At 44.9% G+C, this 25,195-nt stretch overlaps 1 protein-coding gene across 1 annotated transcript in view; it reads left to right on the top strand.

Moving 5' to 3' along the window:
• LOC137342497 (adhesion G protein-coupled receptor B2-like) overlaps positions 1-25,195 on the top strand; it is a 697,882-nt gene that overhangs the window by 236,889 nt on the left and 435,798 nt on the right. Inside the window, exon 3 of the mRNA XM_068006399.1 lies at positions 11,132-11,215. Coding sequence (XP_067862500.1) covers positions 11,132-11,215 — 84 coding nt within the window. The remainder of the gene's footprint in view (positions 1-11,131; positions 11,216-25,195) is intronic.

Raw genomic sequence — 25,195 nt, 5'->3', positions numbered from 1 at the left:
TCCACAAAAGGCAATTGATACTAGCTCAATTGCTAAATTTAAATCTGAGATAGACAGCTTTTTGGCAACCAAAGGTATTCAGGGATATGGGCCAAAGGCAGGTATATGGAGTTAGATCACAGATCAGCCATGATCTTATCAAATGGCGGAGCAGGCACGAGGGGCTGAATGGCCTACTCCTGTTCCTATGTTCCTAAGAGAGAGTTTAACCACCTCCCCTTGACGTTCAACGGCTTTACCATTGCCGAATCCCCCACCATCAACATCCTGGCGGTCACCATTGACCAGAAACTTAACTGGACCAGCCATATATATACTGTGCCTTCAAAAGCAGGTCAGAGGCTGGGTATTCTGCAGCGAGTGACTCACCTCCTGATTCCCCAAAGCCTTTCCACCATCGACAAGGCACAAGTCAGGAGTGTGATCGAATACTCTCCACTTGCCTGGATGAGTGCAGCTCCAACATCACTCAAGAAGCTCGACACCATCCAGGACAAAGCAGCCCGCTTGATTGGCACCCCATCCACCACCCTAAACATTCACTCCCTTCACCACCGGCGCACAGTGGCTGCAGTGTGTACTATCCACAGGATGCACTGCAGCAACTCGCCAAGACTTCTTCGACAGCACCTCCCAAACCCGCGACCTCTACCACCTAGAAGGACAAGAGCAGCAGGTACATGGGAACAACACCACCTGCACGTTCCCCTCCAAGTCACACACCATCCCGACTTGGAAATATATCGCCGTGCCTTCATCGTTGCTGGATCAAAATCCTGGAACTCCCTTCCTAACAGCACTGTGGGAGAACCTTCACCACACGGACTGCAGCGGTTCAAGAAGGCGGCTCACCACCACCTTCTTAAGGGCAATTAGGGATGGGCAATAAATGCCGGCCTCGCCAGCGACGCCCACATCCCATGAACGAATAAAACAATAAATCAGCACCATCTGTTTGCTCCATGTGTGAGCCAGCACATTACTTGATATTGCAATGCGAGCCAGGAATGAGCCATCAACATAACAATTGAGACAGTGGTAACCTTGGTAACCATTGGCATTGCTGTCCCTATGTTTTATGTTGGCTGCAGCCATCTTTGCTGCCAATCGCAAAAATATGCCCTACTGACCCAGAGCAAGCTGAGCCAGTTTCTCTGGGTCATTGGTAATAAGGTGTGCCATATCCTGCAGATGGTTTGGAACCTGCTGCTCTCTCTGCCAATCCTTCTTTCATCCTGTACCACATTAACTATGAAATATAGTACTTGAGGCACTTTAAGATAAGTTTGTTTTAAAGGAGTGAAAAAATGACCCCAATTTTTTTCTGAAAAATAAATACTAATAAAAATTTAGAAATATGGAAAAATGTCTAACAAAAGCACTGTGCTAAAAAGGTGGTGTAAACATAACAAAAACACATACAATGCAACTTAAGAGCTCTATCTTTCATGGAGCTTCCCTTGCTCTATTCCAAATGGGTGCATGTGGGAGAAAAGAGCAAGCCTGGCTCAAATACTGCTGAATTGTGCTCGGCATTCAATTTAAGTATTTTGCATTAAATCTGGGGCCTTAATGAGGCTTGTGTTTGTAATAGCCACAAAAACCTCAACTCAAAAAAAATAGAACAGTGCTGAATTGCAGGCCTGAAAGAAATTGGTGAAGGGCCTGTCCTCCAAATTCAGTGCTGGTTGCACATTTGCTCCCCCTGTGCCAAGACTGTTGAATTAGCTCTTATAGGTCCTATTATTTTGGTGATCTGCAGTCCTTCAGAAGATTTTGATTTAAGCTTGTTGAATGTTTTTTGGACTTGACAATATGCTTGATTCTGACTGAAATGGTGATGTCGTTGTCTGTTGATAGAACAGTCAATGAGCAACAGCTGGTGAAACTGGTCAAGCTGATACTGAACCAATAGCTGAAACAACAGGTTTGGTTAGTTATGCTCTTAAAATCATATTGGATGGTTTCATTTGTTTTTTGGTTGAATTCATCTATACTACCTAAGATGATATCGTTCGTGCATCTGGCCTTTGACTTGCACAATCTATATTCCAGATCCAAGTCATTGCTTAATCTTGCCATTCATCAATTTTTGTATTCTCCAAAATCTAAAATTAATACATTTTTAAATTCATTCTCGGGATGTGGGCATCGCTGACAAGGCTAGCATTTATTACTCATCCCTGGTTACCCTGAGAAGATGGTGGTGGGCCACCTTCTTGACAGCTGTAGCAGTTTGATTACATAGAATCTACAGCTCAGAAATAGGAAATAGGCAATAGGCTATTCGGCCCAACTGGTTTATGCTGGTGTCTCCACACCAGACTCTTCCCACTCTGATTACCTCTTCCTACCCTGACCCCATGGGGTAATTTTAATCCCCAAGAACAGGTGGGCAGTAAAAATAGTTAGATTTTGGAGCGGGACCACATCCCGGCTCTAGTGTGCCCACTTCCGGGTTTAACCCAGGCACGTTTGGATGCACGCGTGCTCAACAGACAGCCGGAAGTCCTGTCGCAATTTAAAGCTGACGGGCCGATATTTAAAGGGCCAATTCAGGTACTTGAAACACTTGAGCTACTTAACTTTTCGTGGATTCTGCAACAGTAACGGACTTAACTTCTCCTGAATGTGTCTCCCGTGGCTTCTTAAACATGTCATAGAAATGGAGGTGAGTTGCAGTTGAAGCTCATTTGGCCCTTTAAACCAGTGATTGACACATCTCAATAAAAGGTGAGGTATTGCAGCTCGGCACTCAGCTCTCTCAGACAAACCTTTGGTTTGGGTTCTTTGTGTTTAGACAGAGATTTCTTTGTTGAGACTGAGAATCCTTATGTTCATACAAATTTACCTACGTTTTGAAGCCCCTCAAACTGACAAGATCAGAATGGGGGGACGCAATGGATCTATTCCACAGTACATTTGAGGAGGAGTCACATCACCATCCGCGGCAGGCATGTCGTGCAATTCTAGGATCTGCAGGTGCACAAAATAGAGATGCGCAACAAGGACCAGGAGAAGGGGAGAGGGGGCCAACGGAGGGGCCAAGGTCTCAGGAGGCACTACCCACATGAGAAGATCTACAGGCAGAGGCTGAGCTTCCTGGACTTCTCAGAGGAGCTGTGCCTATGCTGGCTGTAATTGAGTCAGCAGGTGTTCGCAGACATCTGTACGCTCCTTCATGAAGAGCTGGACCTGGTGGCCACGCATTGCCCTTGCAGTTACAGTCACCACTGCCCTGCATTTCTTCTCTGGATCCTTCCAGGGCACCACAGGTGACAATTCCAGGGTATCTCAGTCGTCTGTACATAACTGTATCCGACAGGTAACTTGATGGCTTGTTTGCCAGGGCAACCGACTCCGTCAGTTTCCCCCGCAATGACATCAGCCAGACTGAGAGGGCAGTGGGTTTCAACTCTCTGACTGGCTTTTCACATGTGCAGGGCGCAATTGATTGCACACACGTAGCAATCTGAGGATCTCCATGAGCCACGACTCTTCAGAAACCGAAAGGGATATCACTTCAACAATGCACAGCTGGTGTGTGACCACTGGAAGAGATTTCTGCAGGTGTGCGCCAGATTCCCTGGCAGCTGCCATGATTCATTTATTTTGCGCAAGTCCAACATCCCGGACCTCTCACACAGAAGACAGATTTAAAGGCTGGCTCCTTGGAGACAAGGGATAACCCCTGCAGACGTGGCTCATAACACCTGTGACAAACCCCACCAATGAGGCACAACAGTGGTACAATGAGTGCCACATCACCACCCTGATCTGTCATTGAGCAAGCCATAGAAATGTGGAAGATGTGTTTCAGGTGCTTGGAGAGATCTGGGAGAACCCTTCAGTACTCGCCAGCGAGGGTGTGCAGAATAATAGTCATGTGCTGCGATCTGCACAACATCGCACAGCAGAGAGGGTTACAGGTGGAGGAGGTCAAATGCGCCCATGAAGCATCCTCATCTGCCGGCAACATTGAAGATGAGGATAATGAGCACGAGGATGAAGATGGGGAACCCATCGCCAGAGTAGTGGCACACATTATGCCAGGGATTCCCTTATCTGTAACAGGTTCTCATAATGAGATCTGCAAATTGAAGACTTTGAAATTCTCAGGCCACCTGGAACAACCACCTACGCCCCGCCCCCCACTCCATTTGCACAAAACAGTCCTTCAATCAGACATTCACCCATTGCACACGTGCCCAATGGGTGGCATAATGTCTTGGCATTCATGATGAGGCATATGAAAGGGCAAATTCACAAAAGGGACTCAATAATGGCCAAGATATGGCAGTGGTGGTGATAATTATTAAATTTAATGTGACATAACCAAAAAAAATATTTAAATTAACATGACATTTCAACACCCTTGTGCATACCCTTGGTGAATTACAATTGCTTGGCCTTTCTCTTCCTACTGCTTCCACGTGGTGCATCCCCTGTTGCTTCAACAGAAGTAATGACAAGTTGCTCAGGTCCCTGCCCTGACTGCTGAGATGCTCACGGCCTATGATCTGTGGGTTTTGGAGCCAGCGAGTGCCCCACCAAAGACTGCTCCATCTGCACCTGTGCAGGAGCAGACTCGGCCATCGGGAGAGAAGGCAGTATTGCGGGTATTGGCTAGGGTGGGGTGGTGGGCAACGGGTGAAACATGGACAGTGGAGTCCCCACTTCCATGTCCCCTTTTGCCATCATTGCTTTCCCGGGCCAGCGCAACATCACTCTCACCACTCTGCTGGCCAGCAGGCTTGGAGCTCAATGGAGGCCACCATTCTCACACTTACCTGCACCACTAGTCCAGTGGTGCACCAGACAAATGCCATGCAATGACCATCTCCAACAACTCCTCTTGCCATTCAACAGCATTACCATCGTGGAATCCCGCACAATCAACATCCTGGGGGTCACCAATGACCAGAAACTTAAATGGACCAGCCACATAAATACTGTGGCTACAAGAGCAGGTCAGAGGCTGGGTATTCTGCGGCGAGTGACTCACCTCCTGACTGCCCAAAGCCTTTCCACCATCTACAAGGCACAAGTCAGGAGTGTGATGGAATACTCTCCACTTGCCTGGATGAGTGCAACTCCAACAACACTCATGAAGCTCGACACCATCCAGGACAAAGCAGCCCGCTTGATTGGCACCCCATCCACCATCCTAAACATTCACTCCCTTCACCACCGGCGCACTGTGGCTGCAGTGTTACCATCCACAGGAAGCACTGCAGCAACTTGCCAAGGCTTCTTCGACAGCACCTCCCAAACCCATGACCTCTATCACCTAGAAGGACAAGAGCAGCAGGCACATGGGAACAACACCACCTGCACGTTCCCCTCCAAGTCGCACACCATCCCGACTTGGAAATATATCGCTGTTCCTTCATCGTCGCTGGGTCAAAATCCTGGAACTCCCTTCCTGCACTGTAGGAGAACCTTCACCACACGGATAGCAGCGGTTCAAGAAGGCGGCTCACCACCACCTTCTCAAGGGCAATTAGGGATGGGCAATAAATGCTGGCCTCGCCCACATCCCATGAACGAATTTTTAAAAAAGTAGCGATGGAATTGGACTCCTCCATCCTTTCCGCTATTGTGGAGTGTGTGCATGGCACGTTTCCAGTACATCACAAAGGTGCAGCTGTACCTCTATCATTCTCATTCTCAATGATGGCCCCCAGGCTTCAGCATCCGTGTCCAGCTGAGCAGAGCTTGGAGACAAGTGCACCCCCCGCCCCTGACGCGGGCTCTCCACAGCTGCCCCTGCCACCACTGTCTGCTCGTGCACACTTGAGTAATGAATCACCAGGTGACAACCCAACTATGTGGCGAACAGCACCCACCGAAGTGCCAGTATCTGCGCTGGTGCATGGCTGTATGTCATTTGACGGTGCACCCTCCGAAGGAATGAACTCCTCTGAGGAATCGCCTTCTTCCATTTCGGCTGATTGTTGTTGAAGGCGTGTAGGCCCTGAAAGGCAACAGTAACCAATATTGATTATTCATCGGAAAAGTGACAATCTTTCCAATATTGAGGTCTGGAACTGTCAATCATTGATAAATTGAATTCATCATGTATGTGCAAGATGTTAAAGTTCTTTCTCCAGCCATCTGTGGATTGCCAGTCTCTCCATCTCCAACGGATAGGCATGCAATGGTGCGACTGATGTCCATGGCCTCCTTCTCTGCATCTGTCAACTATTCATGGTGGTCCACCTCCAGTTCTGCTCCTCTCCCTTGCATTTTGCGATCTTTTCTCCTACAAGGGGAGAAAGAACAGACCTGTGACTGACGGAAGGTAATGTATTCACTCGATGGATGCATTGCTTTGGGTGAGGCTGACAATGAAACAGATGCATCAGAGGGTGATTATCAGACAGATGCATCATATTGCATCAGGATTGTGGTGAGTGGCAGTGGTGGGTGCACAAATGGGGAGGTGAGGAAGTGCACAGAAAGTTAAGGTTATTTGATGCTGAAACTTAAGTGGCTGTGAGGAGTGATGTGATGGTGTAGGCTTGCCAACACAGAGTGAGGTGAGGGGGGGGGGTGCATTTCACAGGATGTGGGTGAATCAGCAAATGTACTCAAATAAACCACTTCCTGCAGTGAACCCAAGACCTGGGCACCATGATCCTGCTGCTCAGCTCTTCGGCCACCTCCAGCCATGACTTCTGGGTGACATAACCGGCTTCTTCCTCCTATCACTGGGATAAATTACCTCCCTCCTGGCTCTCACTGCAGCCATTAGTACCTCTAGGGAGGCATCAGTAAATCTAGGCGCTACCTTGGCTCTCCTGAACTCTTTGTTCTTGCTCCTTCAAAATTCATTGTTGGACTGGCCCTTTAAATAGTGGGCTTTAAGTCATGTCATTCGGGTGTGCAGTAGGCCCACTGCACAGCTTGGAGACACGAAACCCGGAAGCAAAGGTTATTGCCTGTAATTGAGTTGCGATTGTAGATTTAAACGCGCTCACTTTGCCTCCGGGTTCCCCACGCACAAATCCACCCACCTGCTGACTTCTTGCCGCTAGCTAAAATCATGGCCCATATATCTCTAATTCCTTCTCCCACATGTATTTATTAAGCCTCCCCTATACAACTGAGTGGCCTACTAGGCCACTTCAGAGGGCTGTTAATAGTCAACCATGTTAATGTAGGACTGGAATCCCACAAACACCAGACTGGATAAGGACATCAGGTTTCCTTCCCTAAATGACATTAGTGCACCAGTTGGGTTTTCATGACAATCCGACTGCCTCATAGTCACTTCTACTGGAACCAGCTTTTTCTGTCCAGATTTTTTAAACTGAATTCAAGTTCTCAAACTGCTATGGTGTGCTTTGAACTCACAATCTCTGGGTTATTAGTCCAGGCATCTGGATTACTAGTCTAGTAACATAACCAGTACACTACCATACCCTAAAATAACCTGCTGGCCAAAGACAAAAAGACTGCTTGATGCTTTGACCTTTGTTTTGCGTTTCTTCCATTTCTGCTTCTGTTTCACTGTATGGCCAATGTTGGTTTAGCAGACTGAATGTGCCAGTGAGTGTAACATGAATGTACATCAAATAATTCATCCTCATGAAGGCGTTATATTCAAGTGAAAAGAAATATGATCCATCATCGAATACCATTAAATAAGGTAGTTGTTAACTATAAACAAGTTTCAGATTTCAATTGTTTTCTATGTTAGAGTTGTCATCCATGCCTACAAAGGAGCCTAACCATGGAGAATAAAGACATCAACAAGCAAAAGAAGATCAGAAAGCTCACTGTGAGACAGAGAAAATGGTTGCATAATTATCAGCTCAGTCAGCGAGTCATCTGGAAGGATCTAATAGACCAAATCCTTACTGAAGTGCCTTAGATTTTCCATACAGTACAGTCATCTACACATGTGTGCAATACTCTTGCCCAGTGGAGCCTTATCTATATTGGGCTCAGTGCTACATCTTAACCTACAAGTTCTACATTATTTCCCCACAACAGCCATCATGTGTCTCATACTAAAAGAACTGGCTGGACACGAGAGATTCAATTAGTGTAACTTTTATTAAACCTTAGTGTATAGTCCGGGCATGTTCAGTGTGTTTTGCTCTTATTCTTCCCTTAGTGAAAGTGTATGGTATATGCCTTCTACTTCCAAACCATATGTTCCTTCTAAGTGTTCCCACAATGGGAGGAAAAAGTGAGATGGATGGCTGTTGAGTGCCAGTGTGTACCTGCAGAGATGAAGGTGGCTCAATACCTCCTTGTTCTGGATCAAAAGACGGCCTTGCAACTGCAGGTGCTGCAACGATTGATGTGGTGGCCGCCTGGGCCTGTGTCCTCATATCTGTAGTCAGTTGAGTAGAATGACAGGGAAATACATATAAGGCATCATCCTGAGAGACATCTCCATTAGCTATGCTAACTCCTTCCATTTCATTGCTGTTGAGTAGTCCCTCAGCACAGCTAAAGATCTGTGTGAGAACAAACCTCTGCACAGCAATGAGGTTGTTGAAGCTCCGTAATGGCTGTCTCAATCTGATTCCCACCATGGTGAATCCAGACAAGACAGACTACTGTAGATTGGAGTCCAAGGCCTGTACAGCCCCAGTTCATGATGGTTGCTATGTTTACAACCTTTGCTAATGGGGATTCCACTGCAGAAGGCCTGGATTGCCCCATTCTCCATTGTTGTCTGCAGCTTCGTTAGACAGACCTTCATTACTGTACAGATGTGGGTTGTGGACTCAATCACGGATGCCTCAAAATTTACAGGTTTTTTGCACAATTTTAAATTACTCCATGAAGTGTTTCTGTTGAGGTACATTTGTATTTGCATACAAGCCCTGTGAGGTTTGAATCACTCAGTTCAGGAGCTGAAGGGTGGCCAGTCCTCCAGTCAGCAGGTGACATCTCCTGCAATTACACTTGCTCTTACTCATCCTCACTTATACTCTGTACTGCCTCCTGAAACTCAATAATGGATACAACTGTCATGTTATTTGCCGCTGTAGTAGTGGGTGACACATGGTGCCGTGAGATGCTGAGATCAGGCTGTACACTGGGCTTGGTCACGCCCCCCTCCTGTGCACCTAGAGGAGCAGAAGAAGAACATACTTGCAATGCTTGCAGTAGGACACCCCTCAAAAAATTGCTACACATGGCAAGACATTACACCAAAATGTTGTAATGCCTGCCTATTTTTAGGGGAATGAATGAGTGAATAAGTAGATAAGGAATGAAAGGCAAAGGATACCAGTCATGAGATTTAAGAAGGATGCTGACTTCACTATTCCCACTCATAGCTGCACGAACTGCCTCCTGTTATGTACAGTCTACTGCAACCAGACATAAAAGGCTCAAATGTTCGAAAGAGGAATGCAAGAGAGGATGGGAGGGAAATTGGTCTTCAGTGGTAGTGCAAATGGGTGATAACTGCATGTAGCACCCAATGCGCAGCGGTCCTGCTGGGACTCCATTATTGGCTCCATCTGTCCAATTTTAAGTCTCCTTAAAACTCTGAATTTTCTTTTGAATGTTGTGATTTTTCCCATCATCGTCTCGGTTACTTTACAAAAGAGGCTTAATAGAAGTCAGCAGTGCTATGTCTTGTAAACAATTTTTACTTGGATGTTCGCTTTTCATCTCAATACAATTTGATTGATACTGACAGGGACAGAATTCTTTAATACTCAGTTGCTAATAATGTGATTCTGCCAACAACAATTTACCAGTTCAAAACAGGTTTCTTTAATGAAACAACACTTCTACCTATTTGTTTCCCAGGCAACAAGTGATAGTTACAGATGTAACTGGCTCACATTCTGGAGGAACGGGCTCCTAGTCAATTATTTATATTTTACAACAAAAGCTGATTACTTCTTGCAAGTTCCTTTCAAAGCAGACAGTCTCAAGACTACTGCTTTCCGACTAACGAAATCTATTTCTGTGCTTTCATCGTATAATATAGAGGGATAGGGTTTTGTGTAAAAGATCCAAGATATATAGGGAGATGCATGTTGTCAGGAGAAAGACATATTAAAGGGTGTTGTAGAAAGTGATGTGCTATAAAAATATGATGGTTTAGAGTTAGAGAGCCATATTCTAAAGAGGATCTGTTGTAAAGAGATGGCTATGCTGTACAGCACTGGGGTGAGCGAGGTACAGGATGAGGCGGGTTATGAGAGAACCATGTTATGGAAAGAAAGGTTGTTATGTAATTAGATTATTAGACTAAATAGTTTTTGGTAAAATTAGAGACATGATTATTTGTTGATGAACATTACATTCTGAGCCTATGAGCATACGAAAAATGATGGTAAAGACCTACTGGTCTATCCAGCCTGTCCCATACAGTTGTGATGTCTTAAACATCACAATACAAACACTTCCTACCCACCCGGAGCCAAGTAATCTCCTGGGAGAGACGAAAACCAGTTTAAAAAATCTGGCAAATTCCTCTCTGACCCCCTTAGACGATCAGAACTAGTCCAGGAGACCACCCTGGCCCTGATTAACATTACAAGGTATCTACTCCTCATACAAGATGATCTCTGCTCCAGCCAGAAACAGATCCAGCTCTCGCTTGAAGGAGTTCAGCGAATCAGCGTTCACTGCAGGAGCCAGCAACCTGTTCCATTGGTCGACTATTCTCTGGGAACAGAAGACTCTAACCTAGTTCTGCCCTTACATAACGTGTAAGAATGACGCATGGTCCTCCCTAACCTGTTCAGTTGAAACAATTGGTCTACACAAACATAATCTAGCCGCTTTATTATCTTATGAATCTTGATCAAATCACACCTGTCTACGCTTCTCTAAAGTATAGAGTCCCAGCTTCTTGAGCCCATTTGGGTAACTAAGAATTTAAACTGAGAATTAATCTTGTGGCCCTCATCTGCACCCTTTCCAAAGCCTCAATATCAACCACCATGTGAGGAGACCAAAATGGGACAGTGTATTCTAATTGAGGCCTAACCAAGGCCTTGTACAGGAACAAAATGGTATGCTCCATTTTATAATGAATTGTCCTGTAAATACACTTTAGCTTACTGAAAATATAAAACTGTTATTTTTGGAAATTGAGTCAGCATAGTTTGAAGGGTTAAATGGGTTTATTTTCTTTTTTCAGGAAGTGAAATTAAGAAACAACGGAAAATTAGAAGGCAGCATCCAAGATCAGCTGATGACTCTGGAACATTTATGGCACAAATTGGTAATTTTACTGAATTTACTGTATAAGAATGTTATAAGTTCCAAAATTGTGACTCGATCCTTACGTTTTGTTGCCAAAATTGTGCTTTCCCAACTATTCAGGTAGATTATCCTACTGGATGATACTAGGGACTAAAAAATATGAGATGAATGGCTAAGAATGAGCCCAAGTGCACATGTGGAAGGAGGGGAAGCAACATAACTTTGGTAATAAAATTGAAGTTTTGTAATGTTCAAGTATTATGACTTTTATAAAGAAGCCATAGTTTGCTTGTTTTCTGTTAGTAATTGAGGTTGAAGATGTACTTTAAATATAGGTGAATCCACTGGTCTCAATTGTTCCAACGCTCCCATATCTTCAAGGATTCATGTTTTTGACAAGAACAAAAGTTGGACACAAGAAGCAAGTAGTCAAATTGCTTAATCTCTGGGATCTTAATGTTTCTTGTGGTTTCGCAAGTTGCATCTGCCTCTCAAATTACATTGTGTTTGGGACCTGCAAGTTTTTTTTTAACTGTTTAGTAACTATCCCCACCTCATTTGCAGGCTCAGGAACTGGCAATGTAGGAGCGGGCTTTCTGGTGTGAGGTGCCCCATGCCGAAGACCCCAAAAAACTCTGGAGACAGCTAGCTGTCCTGGAGGGGATCCCTGAAAAAACAATCTGGGTGCCCAAGTGGCCTCCTTACAATATCTTCAACACCCTCCCAATACTTTTGTCTCCTTATCTCCAGGGATCCAGGCCCCAACCTTGGCCTAGAGGCCCAGGTGGGCCCTACTTCCTTGGGGATCAGGTAAGTATGTCTGGTGAGACCAGGCATATCTGCATTGATTGTATGCTGGGTCCCGACTGAGGGCCGAATCTGAGAACTCCTTACTTAGGGAATCCCTGCCTCTGGGCCTTGCCCACCTTATGTCAATGGTCGTCTTAAGGTGGGCAGAGGTTTCATCCTACAAGGATATTTTGGAAGCCTGCAGTTAAGACTGGGACCAAGCACTATTCCAGCCACACGATTTGGGGCCAATTCTTTCTTATTCACTCACCTTATACTTGCAAATAAGAATTGCTGTGGATGGAAAATAACTAAGGACACTACTCTTTTAAAAAGAATTGCACTCTGCGTGGTGACTTCATTTTCCTGCACGCCTGTGTAACATCCTTGCTGTATGACAAGAATGGTTACCATTGTCTATTACATGGATGGAATGAAATTCTTCATTGTAAGTCGTGTTTGTTTTCATTGTATACAAGAATTTAGGAAAGCTCATTACTAAGCAGTTGTTAAGAAATTGAATAGTGGAGTATATCTATCTCTTTTAATCTTTGGCAGGGTATCCACCAAGTAAAGTTACAGCCCAGTCTACTCATGCATTGATTATCTCTTGAGCCAATATGTGAGGGTTGCTCTTGAAGCTATCTGAAGCAGTTTGCATTCAGACAGTCAGCTTTTCAACTCATGTGTCAGTATGTCTGTGTTTCACAAGAAAAATCAGCTTTTTTCACTAAGATAGGAAATTGTTAACATAAACCAGTCAGATCAGTTGGAAGGCACAGCTAGAGGCTGTCAGATACAATCATATCAGTTGGAATGAGAACTGAAGCCAGATAGAACCAATTTTTTCTCCTACTGTTCGCTGTGCAAAAACTTGAGGCAGAAAAGTTTTAAGATGAGCTGAGAATCAGTTACAGAAGCTTTTACTTAGTGCTTGTCCCCAAACAATTTGTCGACAACAAATAAGCTACTAAAATGCTTTGGGATAATTTTCCTCAAAGGAACTTGCATAGCTATTGTCTTATATTAAGATTTATTTTCTTCAAGACTAGTTACAGCTGCTTTTCTGAGATAAGGGAAATATTCTCTGTGGTGAATGCATTAAATGGTTTTAATGAGCATTCCTGTCACTGCACTGCAGGAGTACAGTTTCCCACATTTAGGATTTTACTGTAAAATAGTACACTGAGGCGGAAATCAGGGATCTAGTAGGAAGGAACGGGGTGAAATGGATATCAAAGGCAGGGGACACAATACATGGCAAGGGAAGGAATGCAAGGGGAGGGGGAGGATAGAATACATGGCAAGAAGAGGGGAGGGTAAAATGCATGGCATAGGGAGCAGGTTGAATGTGTGGCAAAGGGGAAATGAATGGGGTGGTCAGGGGTGAGTGGATTCCAGTGAAGGTGAGAGGGAAGGGGGAGATAAATGGATAGCAATAGAGGGAAGTGGAAATGAATAGTAATGAAGGAGAGAGGGGAGTGGGCAGTAGCTGGGAGTGATGCTTTGGGGGTGGAGACGGAAGAGGCTGATAGCAGCACTTTGAGATGGGAGAGAAAGGAGAGTGCCAGTATGCTAGCAGTAACTGTGAGGCAATGGGAAGAGAGAGTGTCGGCTGAAGCGGGAGTGGGGGCAAAGAGTGCTAGCATGTCTGAGGAGGAAGGGAAGAATACCAGCTTGAATGGGAGAGAATAGAAAAAGAGTACGAGCTTTAACTAAGTTGGAGGGAAGCAGAGTGCCAGATTGAATTGATGTAGAAAAAGGAGAAGAGAGGCCATTTGAACTGGGAAGATTGGTTTCCTGCCATTCCATCTCTCGACACCCCCCCCCCCACCCCCCGGCCGATTGGATACACCTCTGGTGAGGTATCTCCCACTGACCCTGGCTGTATTTCTGGCCTTGGGGTCTTTTAAACACAGGAGGTAGCCTCTACTGGGGTATTGCACCAGTATGGGGACAGAGACTTGCTGAAGCAGGCAATGAGAGGAAGAGGTGGCTGCTGAGCTGCCTGGTAAAGAAAATTTTAAAACTTGTTTTTTTTCATCTAAAGAGTTTTAATTTAACTGATGGGGCCTGTGCACGTCCGCACTTCGAAAGTACTTACTTGGGCTCCTCTTTAATTTTTGCCCATCGACCTCTGAACGTTGGATGCTGGGGACTAACAAGCAACCCCTGTGTCCAGCATTCGAAGATTGCAAATATCAGTAAGCGCAGTAGAGAAAATAGCGGGGAAATGAGGTTGTAGCAGAGCACATCCTTGAGTTGCTTTCTGCCTCTGCCTGCCCCAGATCTGTCGAAAAATTGGTCAGGGGGAGGCAGAAAGCCTACGCCAGTACATCTGTGAAAGGAATGGGGAGTTTGATGGGATGCAACGTCTCTGTGAACTGGAGCAATGGGAGGGTCAAAAATGTGGAAAAGTGACATGTTAAGTTAACTTTTGGGTAAGTCTGGTTTGGTCTATTGAAATCTAAATGTCGCTTTGTTTTCCCTTTTTTAAATTAAAAATCTGTTAATTGTTTATTGCTCAAAATGAACCAGACTACCCAACCAATTTTGTACCTTCAACATTCACCTTCAACTGGATACAAGCAGTGTGAAAGGTATAGAGGGCGCAGAATTCTTAATTTGCATTCAGGAGAACTTTTTTAGCCAGCACGTAGCAAGCCCAACAAGAGGGAGGGCAGTTCTGGACTTAGTTTTAGGAAATGAAGCTGGGCAGGTGGAAGGAGTATCAGTGGGAGAGCATTTTGCTGGTAGTGATCATAATTCAGTTAGATTTAGCACAGTTATGGAAAAGGACAAAGATAGAACAGGAGTAAAAGTTCTCAATTGGGGAAAGGCCAATTTTACTAAGCTGAGAAGTGATTCAGCAAAAGTGGACTGGAAACAACTTGAAGGTAAATTAGTGTCAGAGCAGTGGGAGGCATTCAAGGGCGAGATTGTGAGGGTTCAGAACAAACATGTCCCCACAAAGAAAAAGGGTGGGATTGCCAAATCAAGAGCCCCCTGGATGACAAGGAGCATACAGGGCATGATACGGCAAAAAAGGGAAGCTTACGTCAAATACCGAGAGCTCAATACTGCAGAAAGCTGAGAGGAGTATAGAAAGTGCAGGGGTGAAATTTAAAAGGAAATTAGGAAAGCAAAGAGAGGGCATGAAAAAATACTGGCAAGTAAAATCAAGGAAAACCCAAAGATGTTTTATGAATACATAAAGAGCAAGAGAATAACTTAAGGAAAGAGTAAGCCTATTAGAAACCAAAGAGGTAACCTATGTGTGGAGGCGGAAGATGTGGGTACAGTTCTAAATGAATACTTTGTGTCTGCCTTCACAAAAGAGGGGGACGATGCAGGCATTGTAGATAAGGAGGAGGACATAGTGAGGGAGGAAGTATTAAGGGGATTAGCATCTTTGAAAGTAGATAATTCGCCAGACTCGGATGAAATGTATCCCAGGCTAGTGAGAGAAGCAAGGGAGGAAATAGCAAAGGCTTTTCCAATCCTCCCTGGCTACAGGCGTGGTACCGGAGGATTCAAGGACTGCTAATGTTGTACCGTTATTTAAAAAGGGAGAAAGAGATAGACCGAGTAATTATGGGCCAGTAAGTCTAACCTCGGTGGTGGGCAAATTATTAGAATCAATTCTGAGGGACAGCATAAATTGTCATTGAGAAAGGCACAGGTTAATCAAGGACATTCAGCATAGATTTGTTAAGGGAAGGTCGTGTCTGACGAACTTGATTGAATTTTTTGAGGAGGTAACAAAGAGGGTCGATGAGGGTAATGCCTTTGATGTAGTGTACATGGATTTTAGCAAGGCTTTGACAAGGTCCCGCATGGCAGACTTTGTCAAAGCCTTGCTAAAATCCAAAATTGGCTCAGTGGCAGGAAGCAAAGGGTAATGGTTGACGGATGTTTTTGGGACTGGAAGGCTGTTTCCAATGGGTTCTGCAAGGCTCAGTACTAGGTCCCTTGCTTTTTGTGGTATTTATTAATGATTTGGACTTGAATGTGGGGGGCTTGATCAAGAAGTTTGCAGATGATACAAAAATTGGCCGTGTGGTTGATAGTGAGGAGTAAAGCTGTAGACTACAGGAAGATATCAATGGACTGGTCAGGTGGGCAGAAAAGTGGCAAATGGAATTCAGTCCAGAGAAGTGTGAGGTAATGCATTTGGGAGAGCAAACAAAACAAGGGAGTACATAATAAATGGGAGGATACTGAGAAGTGTAGAGGAAGTGAGGGACCTTGGAGTGCATATCCACAGATCCCTGAAGGTAGCAGGACAGGTAGATAAGGTGGCTAAAAAGTCATATGGGATACTTTCCTTTATTAGCCGAGGCATAGAATATACCAGAACTGTATAAAACATTGGTTAGGCCACAGCTTGAGTACTGCATTCAGTTCTGGTCACCACATTACTGGAAAGCTGTGATTGCACGACAAAGGGTACAGAGGAGATTTACGAGGATGTTGCCAGGGCTGGAGAATTTTAGCTATGAGGGAAGAACATAAGAACACAAGAAATAGGAGCAGGAGTAGGCCAATCAGCCCCTCGAGCCTGCTCCGACATTCAATAAGATCATGGCTGATCTGATCCTAACCTCAAATCTAAATTCATGTCCAATTTCCTGCCCGCTCCCCGTAACCCCTAATTCCCTTTACTTCTAGGAAACTGTCGATTTCCGTTTTAAATTTATTTAATGATGTAGCTTCCACAGCTTTCTGGGGCAGCAAATTCCACAGACCTACTACCCTCTGAGTGAAGAAGTTTCTCCTCATCTCAGTTTTGAAAGAGCAGCCCCTTATTCTAAGATTATGCCCCCTAGTTCTAGTTTCACCCATCCTTGGGAACATCCTTACCGCATCCACCCGATCAAGCCCCTTCACAATCTTATATGTTTCAATAAGATCGCCTCTCATTCTTCTGAACTCCAATGAGTAGAGTCCCAATCTACTCAACCTCTCCTCATATGTCCGCCCCCTCATCCCCGGGATTAACCGAGTGAACCTTCTTTGTACTGCCTCGAGAGCAAGTATGTCTTTTCTTAAGTATGGAGACCAAAACTATATGCAGTATTCCAGGTGCGGTCTCACCAATACCTTATATAACTGCAGCAATACCTCCCTGTTTTTATATTCTATCCCCCGAGCAATAAACGCCAACATTCCGTTGGCCTTCTTGATCACCTGCTGCACCTGCATACTAACTTTTTGATCTTCTTGCACTAGGACCCCCAGATCCCTTTGTACTGCAGTACTTTCCAGTTTCTTGCCATTAAAATAATAACTTGCTCTCTGATTTTTCCCGCCAAAGTGCATAACCTCACATTTTCCAATATTGTATTGCATCTGCCAAATCTCCGCCCACTCACCCAGCCTGTCTATATCCCCCTGTAGGTTTTTTATGTCCTCCTCACTCTCTACTTTCCCTCCCATCTTTGTATCATCTGCAAACTTTGATATGTTACACTTGGTCCCCTCCTCCAAATCGTTAATATAGATTGTAAAGAGTTGGGGACCCAGCACCGACCCCTGCGGAACACCACTGGCTACTGGTTGCCAGTCCGAGAATGAACCGTTTATCCCAACTCTCTGCTTCCTGTTAGATAACCAATCCTCCACCCATGTCAGAATATTACCCCCAATCCAGTGATTCTTTATCTTGAGCAATAATCTTTTATGTGGCACCTTGTCGAATGCAAGGTGCCACAGTACAAAGGGATCTGGGGGTCCTAGTGCAAGAAAATCAAAAAGTTGGTATGCAGGTGCAGCAGGTGATCAAGAAAGCCAACGGAATGTTGGCTTTTATTGCTAGGGGGATAGAATATAAAAACAAGGAGGTATTGCTGCAGTTATATAAGGTATTGGTGAGACCGCACCTGGAATACTGCATACAGTTTTGGTCTCCATACTTAAGAAAAGACATACTTGCTCTCGAGGCAGTACAAAGAAGGTTCACTCGGTTAATCCCGGGGATGAGGGGGCGGACATATGAGGAGAGGTTGAGTAGATTGGGACTCTACTCATTGGAGTTCAGAAGAATGAGAGGCGATCTTATTGAAACATATAAGATTGTGAAGGGTCTTGATCGGGTGGATGCGGTAAGGATGTTCCCAAAGATGGGTGAAACTAGAACTAGGGGGCATAATCTTAGAATAAGGGGCTGCTCTTTCAAAACTGAGATGAGGAGAAACTTCTTCACTCAGAGGGTGGTAGGTCTGTGGAATTTGCTGCCCCAGGAAGCTGTGGAAGCTACATCATTAGATAAATTTAAAACAGAAATAGACAGTTTCCTAGAAGTAAAGGGAATTCGGGGTTATGGGGAGCGGGCAGGAAATTGGACATGAAGCTGAGTTCGGATCGGTCAATGCCCTGTGGGTGGCGGAGAGGGCCCAGGGGCTATGTGGCCGGGTCCTGCTCCGACTTCTTGTGTTCTTTAGATTTGTGGTTGGGATCAGATCAGCCATGATCTTATTGAATGGCGGAGCAGGCTCGAGGGGCCGATTGGCCTACTCCTGCTCCAATTTCTTATGTTCTTATGTTCTTATGCCTTCTGGAAGTCTAAATACACTACGTCCACTGGTTCCCCTTTATCCACCCTGCACGTTATGTCCTCAAAGAACTCAAGCAAATTTGTCAGACATGACTTCCCCTTCGTAAAGCCATGCTGACTTTGTCCTATTAAATTATGTTTATCCAAATGTTCCGCTACTGTCTCCTTAATAATAGACTCCAAAATTTTACCCACCACAGATGTTAGGCTAACTGGTCTATAATTTCCAGCCTTCTGCCTACTATCCTTTTTAAATAAGGGTGTTACATTAGCAGTTTTCCAATCTGCCGGGACCTTTGCCGAGTCCAGAGAATTTTGGAAAATTATTACCAAAGCATCCACAATCCCTACTGCCACTTCCCTCAAGACCCTAGGATGTAAGCCATCAGGTCCAGGGAATTTATCCGCCTTGAGTCCCATTATTTTACTGAGTACCAATTCCTTAGTGATTTTAATCATATTTAGCTCCTCCCCCCCAGAGCCCCCTGTTTGTCCAGTGTTGGGATATTCTTAGTGTCCTCTACTGTAAAGACTGAAACAAAATATTTGTTCAGCATTTTTGCCATTTCCATGTTTCCCACCATTAATTTCCCGGTCTCATCCTCTAAGGGACCTACGTTTGCCTTAGCCACCCTTTTTCTTTTTATATAACTATAGAAACTCTTGCTATCTGTTTTTATATTTTTTGCTAATTTATTTTCATAATCTATCTTCCCTTTCTTGATCAATCCTTTAGTTACTTTTTGCTGTCTTTTGAAGACTTCCCAATCTTCTATCCTCCCACTAAGTTTGGCTACCTTATATGTCCTTGTTTTTAGTCGGATACTGTCCTTAATTTCTTTACTTAGCCACGGATGGCTGTCATTTCTTTTACAATCTTTTTTCCTCAGTGGAATATATTTTTTTTGAAAGTTGTAAAATAACTCCTTGAATGAACACCACTGCTCATGTACCGTCTTACCCTTTAATCTATTTTCCCAGTCCACTTTAATCAATTCCGCTCTCATACCATCATCGTCTCCTTTATTCAAGCTCAATATGCTTGTTTGAGAACCAACCTTCTCACCCTCTAATTGGATATGGAATGTAACCATGTTATGGTCACTCATTCCAAGGGGATCCTTAACTAGGACATTATTAATTAATCCTGGCTCATTACACAGGACCAGGTCCAAGATTGCTTTCCCCCTTGTAGGATCAGTTACACACTGCTCAAGAAATCCATCCCTAATACACTCAATAAACTCTTCCTCAAGGCTGCCCTGCCCATTTTGATTTGTCCAGTTAATATGATAGTTAAAATCCCCCATAAGATTATGGGGACATTTGTTTGAGGTATATAATATTATGACTGGACTAGATAGAGTGGATAGGTAGGACCTATTTCCCTTAGCAGATGGGTCAGTGACCAGGGGGCATAGATTTAAAGTAATTGGTAGAAGGATTGGAGGGAAGCTGAGGAGAAATTTTTTCGCCCAGATGGTGGTGGGGGTCTGGAACTCACTGCCTGAAAGGGTGGTAAAGGCAGAAACCCTCAACTTAATTAAAAAGTACTTGGATGTGCACTTGAAGTGCTGTAACCTACAGGGCCACAGACCAAGTGCTGGAAAGTGGGATTAAGCTGGAGAGCTCTTCTTCGGCCGGCATGGACATAATGGGCCGAATGGCCTCCTTCTGTTCTGTAACTTTCTATGATTCACACATCATATCCCTTAAGCTGCAAAACCTCTGTAACTACTTGTTTTTACATCTCAGGTGTGTTTTAAGTTGTCAGTTTCTTTGGGCTGTATAATCATTTTTGAAGCTATTTGCAATTTTTGCAAGTTTTTTAGGTTGGTGTGTGAGTTACTGTCTTGAATTAGCAACTTAATTTTGTTGCTGCTATGGTTCAAACTGGCCTGAAGATGTAGTTCCTCAGAAACACACCACCAGCTTTTTCCTCCCGTTTGGAATGCTTTGTAGTTCTGTGTAGATGGGTAACAAATGAGTAAGAATGGTTGATTACTTACTGTGGGTAATCTTCCTCATTCTTTCAAATAAATACTACCTCCACATACAAACCATCTCTCTGGCTCATCCTTTGTTTTGTGGCTGACCTACTGTGACATGGAGTAGTACTTCCCTGTAAATAAATGTTGGTATCAATTTTCCTGTAATGTTTCAGTGTTGTTGCTAGTTCTTTGAATTTTGCAACTATCGCCTTCAGGCAAAGAATTGAAAGCCTGTGTTAGACCGAGATTCTTCATACTGTAGATTGAGAGATGATCACTGACCAGGATATAAATTTCCTTAAAGGGATAGAACCACAGATGATTTCCTCCCTCTTGCACAACTGATCTTAATTACTTTATGTATAGCGAGGCTGAAATATGTCAAAAGAATGAGGAAGACTTTACTTGCAGTAAATAATCTACCACTCTGAGTACCCTATGCTCAAAGAGTATATTAATGCATTGAATTGAAGAAGGGTGACAAGAATAATTCAAGACTTGGAGCTCAAGTTTATAAAGAGAGACTGACAGAACTGAAGGGTGGGGGGGTGGGGTGGGGGGGTATCAATTTGGAACAATAACTGGCTATGTTAAGACTCGGCCCCGTTTACACTGCCCCTTTAAATTCCAATGGAGGAGGTGGCCGTTGGTGATTCTTTCACTTTCCCCCTCTTCATTAAGAGGATATGTCTGATGAGTTCCACAAATAATGCCCCATACTCTGTCGGTAGGTGCATTACATCTCATACCAGCTCCCATTGAGGCCTTTAGTAAGGCCCCATACCTTTTAATAGACTAAGGAGGATCAATTACCTTTAGTCTAAAGGGACAGTGGCTCTGCTGGGAGCTGAAGAATCTTTTAAAGTTTTGTCTTTGGCATAGTAGGGCTATCTAGTGACCCTTGCAGAAAGTGTGTGTTCGTAGATATCGACTGAGAAACAAGATCAAGGTTTAGCTGTAATTCCCACTGTAATCAGATGGCCTGTTAACACTCGAGCCTAGATTTTCCAATTGGTTTCAAATGATAAGTAGGTATAAATTGAGCGAAAGTAATCAGAAATTCAGGTCTAAATCCATGATGCTGGATTCTCTGGACTCGGCAAAGGTCCCGGCAGATTGGAAAACTGCGAATGTAACACCCTTATTTAAAAAGGGTAGTAGGCAGAAGGCTGGAAATTATAGACCAGTTAGCCTAACATCTGTGGTGGGTAAAATTTTGGAGTCTATTATTAAGGAGACAGTAGCGGAACATTTGGATAAACATAATTTAATAGGACAAAGTCAGCATGGCTTTACGAAGTTTATGGGTGGATCCATGCAAATGAGGTCAAACTGATCTCAAACGTGTGCTCTGTTTCATGTGCCTGCTCATATCAAGTGGGCATTCAAGATTGCTGGCGACTGTTGTGTATGGAAATAACTGTAAAGAGTTCTGTTAGAAGATTGGTATGGGCATTTGGAGGCTATTTCTGCAATGTAAATTAAATAGAGCGGGGGAGTGAGACTAATTAGATAGCTGTTTCAAAGTGCCGGCCCAGGCAAAATGGGCTGAATGGTCTTCTTCTGTGCTGTGTTAAACACAGCAGCAAACATCAGGATCTGTAGCACTGATTTAGAGTAACAGCCAATATTCTTTAGGTCAGGCTTTTCCAGGAAATCCTCAAGTGCCTAAAAGTTCACTAATGCCATAACAATGTCATTTTTAAGTCCTTTGGATTATAAAAGGAGTGGCAGCCCTGGTTTATTTTCTACTCAGCTTTAAATCGGGTTTGGAGTGTTCAGTTTGGTATTATGTTGGAAGATTTTTTTTGGTGTATTTTAAATGCTTGTTTGATTAAGACAAATAGCCAGATATTCTCGAATTGTGCACCATAATAATAGCAATAACAATACATCATTTACATCGCATCTTATCGCCCTGAAACACCTCAAGGGCATTCACAATTACCTAATTTGAAGCATTGTGATTATTCTGTAGATAACGATTTGATATAATCTTCTAATAATTTAATGCAAAACATTCAATATTTTTTTTAATTTTTTTTATTCGTTCACGGGATGTGGGCGTCGCTGGCAAGGCCGGCATTTATTGCCCATCCCTAATTGCCCTTGAGAAGGTGGTGGTGAGCCGCCTTCTTGAACCGCTGCAGTCCGTGTGGTGACGGTTCTCCCACAGTGCTGTTAGGAAGGGAGTTCCAGGATTTTGACCCAGCGACAATGAAGGAACGGCGATATATTTCCAAGTCGGGATGGTGTGTGACTTGGAGGGGAACGTGCAGGTGGTGTTGTTCCCATGCGCCTGCTGCCCTTGTCCTTCTAGGTGGTAGAGGTCGCGGGTTTGGGAGGTGCTGTCGAAGAAGCCTTGGCGAGTTGCTGCAGTGCATCCTGTGGATGGTGCACACTGCAGCCACAGTGCGCCGGTGGTGAAGGGAGTGAATGTTTAGGGTGGTGGATGGGGTGCCAATCAAGCGGGCTGCTTTATCTTGGATGGTGTCGAGCTTCTTGAGTGTTGTTGGAGCTGCACTCATCCAGGCAAGTGGAGAGTATTCCATCACACTCCTGACTTGTGCCTTGTAGATGGTGGAAAGGCTTTGGGGAGTCAGGAGGTGAGTCACTCGCCGCAGAATACCCAGCCTCTGACCTGCTCTCGTAGCCACAGTATTTATATGGCTGGTCCAGTTCAGTTTCTGGTCAATGGTGACCCCCAGGATGTTGATGGTGGGGGATTCGGCGATGGTAATGCCGTTGAATGTCAAGGGGAGGTGGTTAGACTCTCTCTTGTTGGAGATGGTCATTGCCTGGCACTTATCTGGCGCGAATGTTACTTGCAACTTATCAGCCCAAGCCTGGATGTTGTCCAGGTCTTGCTGCATGCGGGCTCGGACTGCTTCATTATCTGAGGGGTTGCGAATGGAACTGAACACTGTGCAGTCATCAGCGAACATCCCCATTTCTGACCTTATGATGGAGGGAAGGTCATTGATGAAGCAGCTGAAGATGGTTGGGCCTAGGACACTGCCCTGAGGAACTCCTGCAGCAATGCCCTGGGGCTGAGATGCTTGGCCTCCAACAACCACTACCATCTTCCTTTGTGCTAGGTATGACTCCAGCCACTGGAGAGTTTTCCCCCTGATTCCCATTGACTTCAATTTTACGAGGGCTCCTTGGTGCCACACTCGGTCAAATGCTGCCTTGATGTCAAGGGCAGTCACTCTCACCTCACCTCTGGAATTCAGCTCTTTTGTCCATGTTTGGACCAAGGCTGTAATGAGGTCTGGAGCCGAGTGGTCCTGGCGGAACCCAAAGGGAGATTTCTATGCAATTACTGTTGTAGTTGCTTCTTGTTACCGACTTTTGTGCTTTAGATATGCTTGTCAGAGGCAGCCTGACCAATTTGCAAGTAGTGCCAAGCTAGAGGGACAGTTCAAGTCTAAATAGGCAGCCATAAATCTAAAAAATGTACTTGACTACAATTTTCTACGAATGGTGTTGAACTACTTGAAAATAAAGTAGAAAGGTAAATTTAAGTGTGTTAGACTTGACACTTAACTCACCCAGCCAGTAAGGCATTGAAATTGAGAAAGCAAATAAAATACTAAAAGATTACGAGCTAAATTTTCAGATCCTAGCATAGTTCAGTTCAGAGTGGCTAGTAACAAGTATAAATCTAGCCACTTAGTGAGCTGACTGCATACACTAGCTGTACAAGCAAGGCTAGCTCAGTCAATAAAGTATGAGACTTTTAATGTTAGGATTGTGGGTTCGAGACACACGGGGGGGGGGGGTAACATGGTTGAGTGGACTGAGGTGCTGGATTTAAGTTGCAGTCATTGGACTAATAGGTGGTGTAGTGGTTATGGAACTGAACTAGTAACCCAGAGATCATGGGCCCGATTTTAGCACCCGGTCTCGGGTGCGTTCTGGGCGGGGGGGGCCTCTAAAATCCCGAAATCGAGGAGCGGGACCGGATCGCGCCTCGATCCCGCCCACTTCCGGGTTCCGCGCTGACGTGCGAGGGTGCGTGCGTAGCCCCCGCTGGTGGGAATCCCGCAGGCAATTAAAGCCAGCGGGGTTCCACTTGAGTGTATTTATCTAGGTATTTCAGGTCATTAAATGACCTGATTGAGCTGTTTATTTAACAAGTGTGGGATTTTACGGTGAAATGAGACTGTTTCCCATACTGGGGGAAACACTCACACTGCCAACGGACGTGTTGCAGCCAGCAGCCTGTGGCAGCTGCCAAGGTGCATTCCACAGGTGGGGGGGGAGAGCCTTAAGCAACGCAGGAGGACACTCCGTAACATTGGGCAACGCCTGCCCTCCACCACCCTCCTCCAAGCAAGAAGATTCACCGGCGTGGAAGTGCAACCCCTGTGCGAGGACACACTTTTCTAGCGTGCACAACCCCGCAGACCTACACCTGCCAGATGGGTGCTGCGTTGACATCCTCGGAGGACGAACAGCATGACCAGCCTCAGCAGCCTCACAGTCCACGCCGTCCGCCTCAGAGACATGCATCCCCACAACACGGTGCTGTGGCACATCCACCTGCACAGCAGGATGGAGGGCATCTGCAGAGAGAGAGATGCGTCGCAGGAGGCACTACCCTCCGCACAGGGTCTACAGAGCGAGGCTCAGCTTCATGGACCTCTCTGAGCAGCAG

This window comes from Heptranchias perlo, chromosome 26 (assembly GCF_035084215.1).
Source record: "Heptranchias perlo isolate sHepPer1 chromosome 26, sHepPer1.hap1, whole genome shotgun sequence".
NCBI classification, from domain to species: Eukaryota; Metazoa; Chordata; class Chondrichthyes; order Hexanchiformes; family Hexanchidae; genus Heptranchias; species Heptranchias perlo.
Note: the sequence above shows the minus strand (reverse complement) of the source record. Positions and strands in the feature narration are given on the sequence as shown.